This window comes from Lepidochelys kempii, chromosome 3, assembly GCF_965140265.1.
Source record: "Lepidochelys kempii isolate rLepKem1 chromosome 3, rLepKem1.hap2, whole genome shotgun sequence".
In the NCBI taxonomy this organism is placed as follows: Eukaryota; Metazoa; Chordata; order Testudines; family Cheloniidae; genus Lepidochelys; species Lepidochelys kempii.
In genome coordinates, this window is record NC_133258.1 from 108,612,677 (window position 1) to 108,631,152 (window position 18,476).

General features: G+C 43.8%; 1 protein-coding gene across 3 annotated transcripts in view; it reads left to right on the forward strand.

The window, feature by feature from the left end:
* Positions 1-18,476, forward strand: part of AIG1 (androgen induced 1) — a 196,153-nt gene that overhangs the window by 167,335 nt on the left and 10,342 nt on the right. For 2 of the 3 annotated variants that reach the window (XM_073337498.1, XM_073337497.1), the window contains one exon: positions 13,384-13,499. In XM_073337498.1, the coding sequence (XP_073193599.1) occupies positions 13,384-13,499 (116 nt within the window). Of the gene's footprint in view, positions 1-13,383; positions 13,500-18,476 lie in introns of those variants that run through there. The other variant, XR_012158065.1, reaches the window with a different exon arrangement.

Here is an 18,476-nt window from a genome sequence, read left to right on the forward strand (position 1 = left end):
GGGACAATGTATACCTTCAAATCAGCGGCACTGCTATGGGTACCCGCATGGCCCCACAGTATGCCAACATTTTTATGGCTGACTTAGAACAACGCTTCCTCAGCTCTCGTCCCCTAACACCCCTACTCTACTTGCGCTATATTGATGACATCTTCATCATCTGGACCCATGGAAAAGAAGCCCTTGAGGAATTCCACCATGATTTCAACAATTTCCATCCCATCATCAACCTCAGCCTGGTCCAGTCCACAAAGGAAATCCACTTCCTGGACACTACAGTGCTAATAAACAATGGTCACATAAACACCACCCTATACCAGAAACCTACTGACGGCTATTCCTACCTACATGCCTCCAGCTTTCACCCTGACCACACCACACGATCCATTGTCTACAGCCAAGCTCTGCGATACAACTGTATTTGTTCCAACCCCTCAGACAGAGATAAACACCTACAAGATCTCTATCAAGCATTCTTACAACTACAGTACCCACCTGCAGAAGTGAAGAAACAGATTGATAGAGCCAGAAGAGTTCCCAGAAGTCACCTACTACAGGACAGGCCTAACAAAGAAAATAACAGAACACCACTAGCCGTAACCTTCAGCCCCCAACTAAAACCCCTCCAACACATTATTAAAGATCTACAACCTATCCTGAAGGATGACCCAACACTCTCACAAATCTTGGGAGACAGGCCAGTCCTTGCCTACAGACAGCCCCGCAACCTGAAGCGAATACTCACCAGCAACCACATACCACACAACAGAATCACTAACCCAGGAACCTATCCTTGCAACAAAGCCCATTGCCAACTGTGCCCACATATCTATTCAGGGGACACCATCACAGGGCCTAATAACATCAGCCACACTATCAGAGGCTCGTTCATCTGCACATCTACCAATGTGATATATGCCATCATGTGCCAGCAATGCCCCTCTGCCAAGTACATTGGTCAAACTGGACAGTCTCTATGTAAAAGAATAAATGGACACAAATCAGATGTCAAGAATTATAACATTCATAAACCAGTCGGAGAACACTTCAATCTCTGTGGTCATGCGATTACAGACATGAAAGTTGCGATATTACAACAGAAAAACTTCAAAACCAGACTCCAGCGAGAGACTGTTGAATTGGAATTCATTTGCAAATTGGATACAATTAACTTAGTCTTGAATAGAGACTGGGAGTGGCTAAGTCATTATGCAAGGTAACCTATTTCCTCTTGTTTTTTCCTAATACCCCCCCACACACTGTTGCTCAGGGGTTCTTGTTAAACCCTGGATTTGTGCTGGAAATGACCCACCTTGATTATTATACACATTGTAAGGAGAGTGATCACTTTAGATAAGCTATTACCAGCAGGAGAGTGGGGTGGGGAGAGAGAAAACCTTTTGTAGTGGTAAACACCCATTTTTTCATGGTTTGTATGTATAAAAACATCTTCTGTATTTTCCACAGTATGCATCCAATGAAGTGAGCTGTAGCTCACGAAAGCTTATGCTCAAATAAATTAGTTAGTCTCTAAGGTGCCACAAGTACTCCTTTTCTTTTTGCTCCATTATTATGGAGAGCTATTATGCTACAAGTGTGGCTGCCTGCTATTGTGGCAATTTTTAGATATTGTATGTCATTATCCATTGCTAAGGTAAGCACACTGGCAGAGATTTTAAATGTAGTGGAAAGTAGTAGGTTATTTTGCTAATAATATTTTTCATTTCTACAACACCTTTAATCTCACAATGTTTTACATGCCAGTGGGAGTAGGGAAGGGAGGGACATGGATTGCTTCACCCACTCTGAAATGCAGCAGCTGTTTAACAGCACACAACTACATGAGAATTTAGAACAGAAAGTGAAGTATAATGCCATATCTGATAGAAATGGCAGAGAGAAATTTAGAAAAGCAGAATAATATTGGAATTTGGTCAGGACACCAAGGTTAGGAATGTAGGAATTGCCCCACACAGACCAATAGTCCATCTAGTCCAATATCCTGTCTCTGACCAGTACCAGATGCTTCAGAGGGAGGCATTAAACCCTGTTAATGGATAATAGGATGCCCATAAGGGAAGCTCACCCCACCCCAGGAGTTCTCGTGCCCTTACAGAATGTGTCATGAGATTGTATCTTCAATGACCCTAAGTGGTCAGGATCTCAGTTTTGTTTCTTATTCAAAAGACAACACCTCTGACCTCCCTTACTAGTACCATTCTGGAGCATTATTCAGTGTTGGCTGAGAAGGAAGAGCGCTAGCAGTTGAATCACAGCAAACATTTGCTGCAGCACCTCAGTGTAGCTCCGGTATGGCTACACTGCAGCTGACAGCGAATCTCCCAGTCTGACTTGCCCTAGCAACGTGGATGTTCCAGTTCAGGCTGGAATTTGAGCTCTCGAGCTCAGCTGGGGTGAAGATCCTGGTTTGGAACATCCACATGGCTATTTTTAGCATCAGAGCTTGAGTCCTGCTAGTGCAAGTCCATCTGCCCAGGCTGGGAGGCTCACTCCCAACTGCAGCGAAGACATACCCTTAGAGGTCTCCCATTCAAGCACTGCCCTGGCTCAGTATTGCTTATCTTGTGGGATCTGATGGGATCACAGCACAAGATGGTAAGTCTAGACGATGTGCTGTAGCCTGATGATTTGCATAAGTCTCATTTTCAGAAATGAAACGCTTTAGAAGCAAGTGTTCTGATTAAGCATGAAAGTGTCTGTTGCATATATAGAAATGCTACCTGTAATATGATAATTGGAATGGAAGGATGAGGGTCAGGTTTCAGGAGGGACCTAGTGTGGTGGGTACTGGAGGCTCAGGAATGCAAGCCAAGGCCAGGCTGCTATCACAGCAGCACCTAGAGCCTCAGCATGTAATGCTGGCCTCTCACAATATTCCATAACGTTCTGTTTCCTGCACTTCTGTCGGTCTGCTGCATCACTTATCGCTCATGAAGGACTGCAGCTCTTCATAGTTTTATATAGTATCCATGGATACCTACATATTGTCATCACAGGACAGAAACATAATTACTCATTAATTTTTGTAGAATCATTCAACCTTATTATTCTGTGGAGAAGCCAATACTTCAGACCCTCACAGTCTGTTGTGACAAAAGATTTATTTCTGATATCAAAGCCATTAAACTTCCTTTTTCATCACTTTATTGGCTTGTACTAAGTATTAACACTCTGCTATATACCTGTCATAATTAAACCCTTTTGCTAACAAGACAGGATGGCTCATGGGATTTCCACTGAACTAAAATAATCTTTCACCTTTAGATAGACTCATAGAATATTAGGGTAGGAAGAGACCTCAGGAGGTCATCTAGTCTAATCCGCTGCTCAAAGCAGGTGCAACATCCACTAAATCATCCCAGCCAGGGCTTTGTCAAGCCAGGCCTTAAAAACCTCTAAGGAAGGAGATTCCACCACCTCCCTAGGTAACGCATTCCAGTGTTTCACCACCCTCCTAGTGAAATAGTGTTTCCTAATATCCAACCTAGACCTCCCCCACTACAACCTGAGACCATTGTTTCTTGTTCTGTCATCTACCACCACTGAGAACAGCCGAGCTCCAACCTCTTTGGAACCCTCCTTCAGGTAATTGAAGGCTGCTATCAAATCTCCCCTCACTCTTCTCTTCTGCAGACTAAATAACCCCAGTTCCCTCAGCCTGTCCTTGTAAATCATGTGCCCCAGACCCTTACTCATTTTTGTTGCCTTCCATTGGACTCTCTCCAATTTGTCCACATACTTTCTGTAGTGGGGGGACCAAACCTGGACGCGATACTCCAGGTGTGGCCTCACCAGTGCCGAAGAGAGGGGAATAATCACTTCCCTCGGTCTGCTGGCAATGCTCCCACTAATACAGCCCAATATGCTGTTAGCCTTCTTGGCAATAAGGGCACACTGCTGACTCATATCCAGCTTCTTATCCGCTGTAATCCCCAGGTCCTTTGCTGCAGAACTGCTGCTTAGCCAGTCGGTCCCCAGCCTGTATCAGTGCATGGGATTCTTCCTTCCTAAGTGCAGGACTCTGCACTTGTCCTTGTTGAACCTCATCAGATTTCTTTTGGCCCAATCCTCCAATTTATCTAGATCATTCTGGACCCTATCCCTACCCTCCAGCATATCTACCTCTCCCCCCATCTTAGTGTCATCTGCGAGCTTGCTGAGGGTGCAATTCATTCCATCATCCAGATCATTAATAAAGATGTTGAACAAAACCAGCCCTAGGACCAACCCCTTGGGCACTCTGCTTGATACCAACTGCCAACTAGACATCAAGCTGTTGATCACTATCTGTTGAGCCCAACAATCTAGCCAGCTTTCTATCTACCTTATAGTCCATTCATCCAATCCATACTTCTTTAACTTGCTGGCAAGAATACTGTGGGAGACCGTATCAAAAACTTAGATCTTTAGTTTTGAATCTAGCCTGAGCCAGTAATAAAAATCATCATCATCTGATTGCTCTTTAGTGACTAATGTGAAATCACATGTTGGTTTCAGGCCATTTCCTGGTGAACAGGTAACTACATGACAAGAAACACCATCAGAACTTGCACCCTGTAACAGTGTGGTTTGCCATTAAGGGCTGGAGGCCTGGAGCCAGGCAACCCTGAGTACTGAAGGAACTGTTCCAGCCCACCTGTGTTGTGCTAATAGCCTTGATGGGGCCTGATGAGGGACAGTTGATTCTCCCAGTAAAGGGAAGAGAGAAGCTGTGGCAGAGACTGAGGAAAGCTTTCTGCAGGGAAGGCTTGGAGACCAGGGGAGTTGCCTTGGCTAGGAGGACTGGGAGTAGCCTTCTACGTCAGGAGGAAGACCCTGGCACCGGGGAGTTTGGAAGTCAGAGCCTGAAGGCTGAGCACCATCCAAGCAACACCTACGAATTGGTGATCTGAGATCCTGCTCTGGGAAGGAGTGCTGTGGACTTTCCTATCAAGTGTTGGGTGGGAGGAGAGAGAGACACTCTGAACCAGGCTTTGTAAAGATCAGTGGGACTCAAACCTGGGTTGGCAGAGAAACTAGGCAATTGACAACCTCACACTACCACTTGGTGGCAACTGTAATCTGGCTGCTTCCCATGACCCACAAACTGCAGTGGATGTACATGTATGGGAAATCCTTCCCAAGAGACCCAATTGGCAGTTGCTTTTGAGGCTTCTGATTGGTCTTTTGGCCCCATATAAGCCCATGGGGCATACCAGGAAGCATCCAGGAAACAACACTCATCCCCAGCGAGCTGCCACAACTGATTTTGCTTCTCTGTTCCTCTTCTCCTGAATTCCCAGCATTGACTTGGGCTCTGACTTGAATTCTGACACTTGCTCTGGATCCAGAACCTTGACACAACTCTGACCTCTTTTACTGATCTTGGCCTGGAAATTTGACCTTGAACTGCTTGATCCCTAAGTCCTGCCTCAGAACCCTGGCAGAGTTGTGGCCTAGAGGGCCAGTGTGTACCTGAAGATTAAATAAATGGACTCTAGAAGGGGAGTGTTTTAACTAACTTCAGATTGTGATCTGGACTTTTTGAGGAGGGAAACTAAAGCAGTGTGCCTGCAGACCAAGCCCAGGCCACGAGGGGATGCGTGGGTGGTAGTCGGCAGATTTGACAAGAGTACCTCCCATCAAGGAAGGTGACACTGCAGCTTAGGAAAGCAAAATGGAGGAAGCTGTTTGGCTGAACAGCAGCAGTGGATGCAGGCAGATCTGCAGGAGCAGCGACAGAAATCACAGTGGGTCACACAGTAGGCTTTGGGACCCAACAGTGCTGGCAGGAAGACCACTGCCACCTGCAAAGGAGTAATCTCTGTGTGTTGCCAGTGTGGAAGACCGGGGCACAGAAGATTTGAGTGCCCCAGGAAGCAGTCTGAGTACTTTAGTGGGGAATGAATAAGAAAGAAACAGATGCACAAAAGGGTGGGGGCCATCTGCCCAAGTGTTTGATATGGAGAGGTGGGGCGCATTAAAAGAGTTTGTACCTGGGATAATGGGGTGGAAGGGAAGGGAAAAGCCCAGCAGACCAAGAGAGAGTCAAAGAGAGAGAGGTAAAGGGGGAAGCAGTGTGTCAGCTCTGAAAAACAAGTGGAGCAGTGATAGCCACAGTGATAGCCAGAAATGGCCATGAGGAAATGTGATCAAAGCATAGAGATGTCCAGAGAATGGCATGGTCGGATTAGTGTTTGGGAGACCACAGAGACTGCAGCAAAAGTGAATGTTGCAGTCATGAGAGCAGTTCTTACGGCTGCCAAGATGTGCAGCACAACACCCAGAAAAAGGGATATAGAAAGCCTGACCTCTTTAGGGGAGAAGTATTGGCAGGAGCTAGCTGCTACGGAGGAGGTCAGGCAGCAGGCCCTGAGGCTGAGGGACAAGTTAGACAAGATTCATGAGGCAACTGTAGAAGAGAGAGAACTCACTCATTATGGAGAGCTGGAGAGCTTGCAGTCTGAGAAGCAGACTGGCAAGGGGCAAAGGAAGGAAGAACATAAGAACAGCCATACTGGATCAGACCAATGGTCCATCTAGCACAGTGTCCTGTCTTCCAACTTTGGCCAATGCCAGGTGCTTCAGAGGGAATGAACAGAACAGGCAATCATCAAGTTATCTATCCCCTGTCATCGACTCCCAGCTTCTTTCAGTCAAAGGCTTAGGGACACCCAGAGCATGGGGATGCATTCCTGACCGTTTTGGCTAGTAGCCATTGATAGACCTATCCTCCATGAACTTATCTAATTCCACAGGTTGACTGTGCATTGTGTGAAGAAATGCTTCCTTTTGTTCATTTTAAACCTGCTGCCTAATAATTTCATTGGATGACCCCTGGTTCTTGTGTTATCAGAAGGAGTAAGTAACACTTCCTTACGCATTTTCTCCACACCATTCATAATTCTATAGACGTCTATCATAGCCCCCCACCCCTCTTAGTCATCTCCTTTCCAATCTGAAAAGTCCCAGTCTTTTAATCTCTCCTCATATGGAAACTGTTCCCTACTCTTAATAATTTTTGGTGCCCTTCTCTGTACCTTTTCCAATTCTAATATATATTTTTTGAGATCGGACACCAGAACTGCAAGCAGTATTCAAATTGTGGGCTTACCATGGATTTATATAATAGCATTGTAGTTTCTGTCTTATTATTGATCCCTTTCCCAGTGGTTTCTAACATTCTGTTTGCTTTCTTGACTGCCACTGCACATTGAGTAAATGTTTTCAGAGTACTATCCACAATGTTTCCAAGATCTCTTTCTTGAGTAGTAACAGCGACTTTAGACCCCATCATTTTATATGTATAGCTGGGATTATGTTTTCCAATGTGCATTACTTTGCATTTATCATCACTGAATTTCATCTGCCCTTTTGTTGCCCAGTCACCCAGTTTTGTGAGATCCCCTGCAAGGTATGGCAGAAAGCTTGCATCAGGATTGGCAAGACTCTGGGAGGAATCTTGGGAAGCAGGTGTGAGATCAGGAGACACTGGGAACCCAAACTGAGTTCCAGGGGGATGAAGTCAGAACCCAGATAACACATGCAAGGAGGTGGGGTGCCCAAACAGTGAGCCTTGGGGAAAACAAAGGAAGCGTAGGTAGCTCAAGTTCCTTGTAAGGGTGCATGGGACCTGGCCACCCCTGGGGGGCAGGAACAGGGGAAGAGTATCCCCTAAGGTAGAACTTTCCCTGGGGTGGGCAACGTTCTAAGGGGGGATTGTAACAGGATGGCTTGCCCTAAAGGGCTGGAGGCCTGGGGCCAGCCAACCCTGATTTACTAAAGGACCTCTCAAGCCTACCTGCACTGCATCAACTGTTTTGATGGGGCCTAATAGAAGACAGCTGATTCCCCCATAAAAGTCCCCACAAAGTTGGGGGGCTCAAGAAGCTGTGTCAGAGACTGCAGGGAATAAGTAAAAGCTTCTGCATGGAAGACCTGAGACAAGGGGAGTTGCCTCAGCTAGGAGGATTGGGAGTAGCCTGCTAAGGCAGGAGAAAGACCCTGTGACCAGGGCAGTTTTGAATTCAGTGCCTGAAGGCTGAACTCCAGCCAGGTAAAGCCTGGGAGATGGTGAACTGAGATTCTTCTTTATGAAGGAGATTTGGAAACCCTTTACCAAGGGGGTGAAGAGAGATAGAGAGAGATGCTGAACTGGGGTTGAGGCCTGAAGGACCAGTTTGTGCAGTATCTTTAAATAAATTGGACCCAAGAAAGGGGAGTGTTTTAACTAACTCTGGATTGTGATCTGGAGTTTTTGAGGAGTCCAAGGGGAGAAAATGAGGCAGGATGCCTGGGGAGTGACTTCCGGCCATGAGGGGGTGCTTGGGTGGCAGTCATCCCTTACACACCCTTACTGAGCATCTCAGAAGCACAAATGGACTGTTGAACTGAACCAACTTCTCACTTCTAGAGTGACTCAAGGTGATCATTTCAGGATTGGGATTGGGTCAGACTGGCGAGGAAGGTTACATTACAATGTTAGGTGCTGTACCTGCCCTGAGGAAAGAAGATGTTAATATGCAGGTCTGACAGTTCAGCCAGTATCTTTTTAAAAACTACCTAAAATTCATTTTAAAACACAATTTTGAGTGCGGGGGATGGGAAGTTAAGCAAGGTACTGATGAAAATAGTGTTAAAACAGTACTGACTGGTGGGAAGGCAAAATGTAATCAGGCTTTCAACACCAGAGTATTTAATTTTTTTTAAAAAGTCTATTACAGACTCATTCTTAATGTACCTGATTTGCATAAAACCTTTTATTCTGAATACCTCTAGTAGTATATAACTAAAAGTGGGAAGTATAGTACATCAAGTCTAAATTTGCTGGGCTGACAGTTCAGATGTGCCTATTTGTAATATGATTTTTTCCATCTAAAATTTCACTAGGGTCATATGTACACACGCAGAGCAAACCCCCATGAGGGGGATGGGCAGAACTTTTAAAAATATCCTTTAAAAAGGCATTAATAAATATGCATTTTTAGCATATGTCTCAGTACAGCTCTGTCTCTCTCAGAAGCGAGTACGGTGGTTAGGGGCATTGCTCCACCTTGCAGCTGTAAGGGAAAATTATTGCAGTCTGTGCTCACATAAGCATGTTAAAAAGTCAGTCTTTTTAAAAAGAGTGAGGTGGTGAGGTTTGGTGTTTAATATCCATCAGTGATTTCCGTATGTAAGATGACCTGCAAACTCAGCCTGGGCTCTGACAGTTGAGGTTTTGCTTTCTCTGCATTATTTCCAGTAGTAAAGGTTCTGCAGGCCAAGTTACCCTTAGTTACATCTGTGAAACGCCACTCTCTTTTAATTGTACCCTCAGTGACACCTGTGCAACCTCTTTGCCTTCAGTAGGTTTGCACAGATGTAACTGAAACTTAGGGCATTTCTATGCTAGAATGGCAAGGATACGGTGAAGCAGCTGTGATGCTGTTGGCCATAGTGTAGACACTTCCTACACTGATGGAAGGGGTTTTTCCATTGATGTAATTAATCCATCTCTCTGAGAGGTGGAAGCAAGGTCAACAGAAGAATTTTTCCAACAAACCTAGCTGCCAGGGGTTAGGCTGACCTAACTACAGCCTAAGGGTGAGACATTTTTCACAGCCCTGAGTGACGTAGTTAGGTCAATCCAATTTTAAGTGTAGATCAGGCCTTAGGGGAGAACTCTGATGCACAAGATGGAATAAAACCTGTAGTCCCACAGAGAGCAGTGCCAGCTCTTCGGAGTTAGCAGGGATAAAAAGCAGAAAAAGCTTTTTGTTATTATTATGCAATAGATCTGTTGAGTAAAATTGTGCCATTAATTTTTACATAGCCATTTTGCAGAGTACACCACCCTTTAGGGTATGCTATTATTTTTGTGGTAAACGCTTTATTTTCTTAGGTTTACAACCTGATCATTTTAATTCGCATTGGATCGAGAGCTGATAGGCACAAGTTCTCAGCCCATAAGCTGGATGTTCCTTCTAAATTTTGCCAAACTGTGTAGCTATGTATTATTTGTTTAGATGGCAACAGAGTGCTATGAGCTGTACAAAACACAGTGATAGCCATGGTCCCCACTACATTAAAACTAGAGTGAAAAAGAGAAGTGCAAAACAATACAGATACATTAATGTCCAGAGTAGTTGGCACTGCATTTTTTAAGGTGTGAACCACAATACTTCTAGCTGAGGTGGGAGGCTTAGCTAAAGTGTGTTTTAAAGAATGATTTGAATTAAGGTCAGGATGATTGCCTGTCTGACAAGGTGTGAGAGTGAGTCACAGCTGAGAGGGGCAGCATGGCAGAAAGTCCAAAAGTGGGAGAAGCGTACAAAACAGAGCAATAAGGTAGCAGGGAGTGGCAGAGCAAGAGGGGGAATAGGAAGAAGTGGGGACAGAGGTGCAGACAGGGCCACAAGATTTAACTTGATATAGCAAGTGAGAGAGAGTCAATGCACAGATTCAAAGGGCCTGTCTACACAGCGAAGAAAAACCCATGGCTGGCCAATGCCAGCCAAGTAGGGCTTGCGGGGCTCGGGCTGCAGGGCTGTTTCACCATTGCCTAGACTTCCAGGCATGGGCTGGAGCCTGAGCTCTGGGACCCTCCCACCTCACAGGGTCCTAGAACCCAGGGTACAGCCTGAGCCCAGAAGTTTACACAGCAATGAAACAGCCCCGCGGCCCAAACCCCGTGAGCTTGAGTTGGCTGGCATGGGCCAGCCATGGGTTTTTCCCTGCTGTGTAGACAGGCCCAAAGAGTGGAGTCAAAATGAAAGATGATTAAGGCACAGATGAACTACAGAGCCATACGTATCTGTGCAAGGGAAAAAATGAAGTTCCCCTGACCTTTTTCATTTGTGTACCTCAAAATTAAGGACCATCCTGAAGACCTGGAGCAGCAGCCACTGGAACTGGGGATAATGACATCTGCCATGTAACAGTTACTAACCTGATGTAATGCTAACCCATGTCTCTCTGGGCTAGAGCCCAGAACTAAAGATCAGTTTGTTCAACATTCCTGTGTGTCATACTGTTATTACCTGGTGTCAAAAGAAACATTGATCTTTGTGCTTTCTCCCATGCTGCCCCTCACGCTTGGGAGACACTCCCATAAGCATCCACAAAACTTCCTTCAAACCCCTCCTTAAAACTCTACTTTGCTGTGAGGTCCACACAAAAAAACTTGACAACAGTTAGACTGCTGGTGTGCTGACAAATATTGTCTCATTGTTTCCTTGGTGTCTCTCATCTGTCTCTATCCACCTGTTCTCTCACATCTTATGCGTAGGTTGTAAGCTCCTTGGGGCAGGGACTGTCTTTTTGTTTTATTTGTACAACATCTACCACAACGGGGTCCTGGTTCATGGTTGGGGCTTCTAAGTGCTACAAGAATACAAATAATTATCCATTATAAACCTGATTTCAATGCATTATTATTTATTAAGACTTGGTGAACAGATCAGAAAGAACTGATAACTTGGACAGAATCAAGGGGGTTTTGGAGGCGAACATATTTACTGACCCTTGGTTCCAAAATAGATTATTGAGCCTGGGCTGGAGTTGTTTGCACAGCTTCAGCTACACCACAGTAGCCCAGGCATATGAAGCTGGATACCAGAACTGTATCTAAAGGGTTTCACAGATAGACCCCAAACCTCCAAGTGAACATTAGGGTTGCTTTGCTGCAAACCCATGTCAGTGCACTCTGAAGGTTTTTCACAGTTAATAGACCTTAAGATAGTAGTGGGTGCGACTATAATAGACCACATGTAAAACATACTTGCATTCCCTTGGTGCTGATTTATATTGTTTAAAGGGATGGGGGCGGAACAAGCTGTTAAAAGATGAAGAAATTGAAAGCTCTCCTAACTGCTATATTATCCACCTGACATTCTCTAAATGCCAGTCATTAATTACTAGTGTATTGAAAAATCAGAACACTTATCCAATCCAGATTATGTTACATCTGTGAGCCAGAGAAATTTCCATTGTCTTTGTCTTTCTCATCTAAATAAAAAAAAATGTTATGGTTGTTAAAGAAGAGTAGGTCTACGAAAGGCTGTTCTGTTTTATCTCATTAAGGCCTGTTATCCCCACAAAGATAGATTTTAGCATCTCTGTCCCTCCCACCATAATACTGGTTAACATTTTAAGGCGTTCACAGTGTAATTATTAAATTCCAAATTCAGCCCTCAATCTGCAGCTTCTGCCGAAGTCAACAAATGAGGGCTGCACATGCACATCTGCTGGCAGAATTTGGCCATAAGCAACAACATTCTTGTCTTATTCCTGAGCCAGTATTAAGAAAGGATTGAAACTGGTTTGTGATTTAGACTGCTCCTGCAATCCTGACACCTGTAGACCTCTCCTTCAGCTCAGTGGGAGATTGGTGTACAGATCCACGGCAGGTCTTCAGTGCAATGTATTCTGCTGGAGTCACCAGTAAGATCACTTCTGCCTGAGCTGTATGTTCAAAAATGAAAGTTTTAATCCAAAACTTTATTTTGAGATGGAATTGCTCCTCATTTCTGTACATTTTCATACCTAACATTTTAAAATCTGTACATCGAGTTATGTATAGCTTTGGGCCAGGGGGAGGACACCCTTTTTCACTCTGCTGATATTCATTGGAAGAGGAGATCATTTTGGAAGGTGCAGCACAAGAAAGCTATAAGGTGGAATGATAAAATAAGGACTGTCCCTTCTAAACATGAACAGGTGCTATATAGGCATTGTTAGAACGCTAGCCTTGGTGCCTTTTATCTGAGGATATCAATTAATTTTACCAAGATTAACAAATTAAGACTCATGACACCTCTGTAAGAAAGGTAATTATCCCTAGTTTTACCCCTATTTTTGGGTCCCCAGATTGAGACACATTAGGTCTGTTTCAGAGGTGCTAAACACTTGCAGCTTCCATTGATTCACTTGGAGTTGTGGGTGCTCTGTGCCTCTAACAATCAGATTCTGAAGTTGGGTATCCGAAAATAGTGGACACATTTGACCTAAGTGATGTGGCAAAGGTCATACAGCAATTGTGGAGCAGAACTGGGAGTACAATCCAGTTCTCCTAGTTCCAGGTCCTGTCCCTTAATCACAAAATGATCCTTCACTGCAACCCTCAGGCAAAACAAAGTGTATGTTCTGCTCGCTATTTCCTACACTGCCCTCAGTGATCAGGCATTAAAAGGCCAATTTAAGTAATAGGGTTTAAATTTGATCGGCTTTATATGCTCATGGTTTTGTCTTTTTCCATACCTATAAAGAGATTACCTCAGAATTTTGTTTTTCTCATGAGAAGTCTTTGCTATTAAGTTTCCTGTTGTAGAACAAGTGTTGAAATGCAATGAGAATCATTTGTATCACCTGGCTTTCTCCTGTTGCGTTTTGTTTTTTTCTTAGCATACAACAGTTTTGCCCTTTATATTAATCGAGATGAGAACAACACATCATCAGTATCCCAGCAGGAGCTGTGGACTGGCTGCAGTATGCACCTTCTCTGTTGGCTATATATTATGGTAAGGACTGTACATGCTGTGTTTTCATATTGTATTGGGGGTTTGTACTGCTAAATTTGGGCACATATTTCATTATGGATATAATCACTAACAGATTCCCACTGCATGTCTCGTTTGGTCCAAGACCTGGGCTTTGTCTGGCTTCCCCAGATGCTGATATTTTTAGAAAGTATATGCCAAACCTCACACAACAGGAATTTGTTGAACAATCCCATGTAAGCAGTGATCTTTCCAAAGCTACATTTTTCAACCTTTTTTCAAACTAAATGTTTTTCTTGGACCCTGGTTTTCTTGCTTAGGGTTTTTTATTCTATCAAACAAAAATTGAGAATAGGCAAATGATTTCCTTCAACAGCATTTTAAGCCCCTTCAGAAAAAATAACGCTTTTTTCTTTTTCTTTTTTTTTAGTTCACTCATTCTTGTGTTAGAAATCAATTACAGAAATCCAAACATTCTGTAATTTATTTCTAATGAAAATATTTGGGAAAATGTTTAAGTAAAGAAAGCATAAGCAACACTAAACTTGGTCTTTGGGGAGTTTTCCAATTGAAAAAAACCTGACTTATCTGACAGAGCAACTTTACCCATCGGACTTTTTTTATTTTTTTACCCTGCAATTATTTAGTCATTCTGGCTTTCTCCCCTCCTCCCTCCCCCCCGCATCCTTGTTTGGTTAAAAAGTCTGTCTGTCCGTCCCCCCCCATCCCCCTTCACACACGCGTGAGCGCACATACTCTCTCTCTCTCTCCCTCCCTCTCCCACCCTTGAGGCCCTTTATGATCTCCTGTTTACCTCTCTTCCTACTCCCTTCCTCTGAGGCTTTCCATCACAACAGCCTTCCCATAGCCTAAGAGAACGGGATACAGCTCCTTCCAGAACTCAGGAATACTACTTTTTCCACCAACCAAAGGGGGCCACTAGTTCGAAAGCAACATAGGGTCTGAAAAGTGCTACCTCTTCAGTGCTCCCTGCCTTTATATGGGCCAAGGAAAAAGGGGGCATTATACCCATGTATAGATACTACACCCACACAGTGATCATGTAATAACCAAAATCAAGGAGATCTGAGTCAAATTTTGTGGCTGGATTTCAAAAGGATCAGAATAATTTTATTGTTAATAATATTTGTAATTGTGCTTGGTGAGATACAGATAAACAAATCTCGTGCATCGGGGCATAAACTGATTTCTCTAGGGGAAAAGAAGGATTTTTTTTTCACCTCTACCAAAAAATGCACAATTAGCTAGGTGTGTTATGGGTATTTTTTCACTTTCCTCTGAACAATACACAGCAGCAGGATACCAGACTTAATAAATCAGTGGGCTGATTTAGTACAGCAACTTGTCTTTTTTCCAAAATGGTCCCTTCTGGTCTCGGAGTCTATGACTCTGTGAAAATCATGTGATGAGGCCCATGGAAAATTATTCCACAGGAATGGAAAAGTTGAAGCAGCCCACTTGTGTAAGTGGGAATAAATTTGAGTAGTGTCTTAAGAGCTTTTTAAGGCATCGTTACAAAATCAGTATGAAAAGATTGTTTTACATGTGTTTTTTTCCCTCTCAAGTGAATTGCAAACATAAATTGACACTGACTCAAGGGGATACATTATCTTGCAACTTCTACAGGGCCACATCACATCCTCCATATCAGTTATTTTCATTACATTTATATGTGTAAAGAGTCTGATGGAAATTGCTATTGCACAGCATACACCTGTCATTCCAAGTACTCGGTAATTTATTTCTTAAAACAACTAAGAACGCTGTATAGGGCTTGCTCCTTCCCAGCACAGGTATCTGCATCCTGCATCTAGAAGCACAAGATAAAAGGAGATGAACAGGACAGGGAACACAGGGGAAACTGATTCTGCATTAAGAGATGTACACTGCTACCCATTCACTTTGTTATTCCTGCCTACATATTTCAGTGCTATCATAATATACTAAGCCCTGCTATAGTGTTTTTCATTCATAGATCTCAAAATGCTTTACAGAAACCAGTATCATAATTCCCATTTTACAGCTGAGGGAAACTGAGGCACAGGAAGGGAAGTGACTTGCCCAAGGTCATGCAGCAAAGCAGTGGTAGAGGAGGGACTTGAATCCAGCTCCCTTATATTCCAGTTTTTTGCCCTGTCTACTATACCACACTGCTGCCTTTTCCTCAGTGAGCTGCCTTCAGCATTGTTGATCGTTTAGGTGTGATTCATAACTGTGTAGGACTGGAAGGGACCTCGAGTGGGCATCTAGTCCAGTCTCCTGCCCTGATGCAGGACCAAGTATAACTAAACCATCCCTGAAAAGCATTTGTCTAACATGTTCTTTAAAATCGCCTGCGATGGAGATTCTACAACCTCCCTTGGAAGCCTCTTCCAGTACTTATCTATACTTATAGTTAGAAGACGTTTCCTGATATCCAACCTCAATCTCTCTTGTTACAGACTGAGCTGACCATTTCCTGTCCTACCTTTAGTGGACATGGACAGCAATTGATCTCTGCCCTCTTTATAGCAACCTTTAACATATTTCAAGGATGCTATCAGATCCCACTTCAGTTTTCCTGGCTCAAGACTAAACGTGCCCAGTTTGTTCTTTTAACCTTTCCTCATAGGTCAAGTTTTCTGAATCTTTTATCATTTTGTTTCTCTCCTCTGGACTCTCTCAAATTTTTCCACATCTTTCCTAGAGTGTGATGCCTAGAACTGGACACAGCGCTTCAGCTGAGACCTCACCAGTGCCAAATAGAGTAGGACAAGTACCTGCCATGTCTTACATAGGACACTCCTGTTAATACATACCAGCATATTAGCCTTTTTTAGCCTTTCCATTTGTGATCTAATATAACCCCCACATCCCCTTCAGCCGTACTACTGACTTGCCAGTTATTCCCCCTTTTGTACTTGGCCATTTGATTTTTTTTTCCTTCCTAAGTGTAGTATTTTGCATTTGTCTTTATTGACTTTCGGTATGTTGATTTCTGACAAAATTCTCTCCTTTGTCAGGTCATTTTGAATTCTAATCCTGTCCTCCACAGTGCTTCCCATCCCTCCCAGCTTGGGATCATATGTAAGATTTATAAGCATACTCTTCAGTCCATTATTGATTTACCTACAGACTGTACCAAGAGTGGATAGGGCTGCTCTCAGCTAACTCCATTTCTTCCTTGCTGAGCATTCCCAAAAGGGAGTTGGGGCAATTGCTTCTCCTCTGTAAGGACATGCATGTGGGGTTCTGCAGGATTGCCTTTTGTTTCCTCTCATGTTCATGGCCTATAAGGGTCAGTGGGAGGATTAGTGAGGCAGCATGGTCTGTTGTGTGTTCAGCCTGCGGATAACACCTAGTTCTATATCTCTGAATCTCCCCAGTGCTACTGAAGGTTCTACCCAGTGTGTGGCTGAGACTGGAATATAGATTCAGGATCATTGGGTTAAGTTCAATCCAAACAGAACTGAAGTGATGATGGTAGGCTTAGGCTGGAAGGAACAACCAGAAAATATGAAAAAGGATTGTATCTGCCCCTTTTAGCAAGGGTATGCCCATGTTTCATAACAAGAATTTACCAACTTGAGGTAGTGCTGGATTCCCCACCTGTTGGTAAGTGACCATATGCAAACCCTAACCAGGAATGCTTTTATTCATCTGTCTTGCCAGGAGGTTGTATTGATTTCATTTGGAGATGGGCTTTGGGATCCAACTACTGATCCATGCCTGTGTCACCTCAAGCTTAGTGCATTCGATTTGAGGCTGCACCTGGAAAATAAAACTAGAGCAGAATGCAACAGCCTGCTCATTAAGCAGTGTTTCTTGCTGGGAGCACACACCACCATTGCCCCAGGACCTGGTTGGACTCCCTGTTAGAGCTTACGAGATTGTTTTTTGACTTATAAAGCTCATGGCCTGCCTGCTTGAGAGACTGCCTCTCTCCCTGTGCCATCCTGCCATATTTGAGATGAGGAGAGGCAGATGCGGTAGAAGCTGGTGCCACGGTGGTTTGTCCTCAGGTTTTAAATGTACTCTCTGTGTGGGTCTGACCTAGCCCAGATCTTTTGACCTTCCTGACACACTGCAATGACACACTGGAGCCTTCCTGACACACACCTTCCACACACCTTCCTGACACACACCTTCCACACACCTTCCTGACACACTGGAGCCAGCTGTTTGGGGAGAAAGGGGTACATTGGGGATAGTGTTTAGGTTTGACTTTATTTGGAATTAGTTATTTTCTGGTTTTGGGGTGAGGGGAAGCAGGTGTTTCTATTTGTCATGTGTCTGTATTTCATGTATGGAAAGGTACTAGGGTGCTGAAAGAGGTGCTTTTCCCTCTTAATTAGTGCATAAAAATTAAAAAAATAAGTAGCAACAGAGAGGAGCAGAACCAAGGTATATGCTGGAGATTACATTGAAGCCCATTTCTCTTCCCCCCACAACCCGTCACCCCTTTATTTTCTCGTTCACCCTGCATTCATGAAAGGATTAGAGTAGGCACACAAACTGCAGAGAGTCACACCATCTCTGTGGAAGGACAAGCCTTAGGTTTTAATTAACTTTTCTCGTGGCCATGCACGGCAGTCTCTCAGATTTGCACCAGGGGACAATAGTCTTGCACTGCATGCTGCCCACCTTACTTGGACTTTCAGGATCAAGGCCTTGGTATCATGTGAAATGACAGTTTGCTTTATTGATAATGGGATTGAAAGGATCACACTTTATTTTCATTAGTGCTAGAAAACTGTCCTGAGTACACCCCAACTACCCAAAAACAAACAAACAAAACAAACCGCATAGGCACTGGGTCTATGAATTTGATTGTCATGGCAGATAAAATAGCAAGATATTGTTTTGCTCACTGTAGCAATCATTGTCTCATGGCAACTACTGTCTGAGCGATATGTGGCCATAGAAGAAATGAAGCCAAAGGAGTATAGTTAAAAGATGTTTGTGTTCCTTCTGCTGCTGAGATATACTGGATGCCAA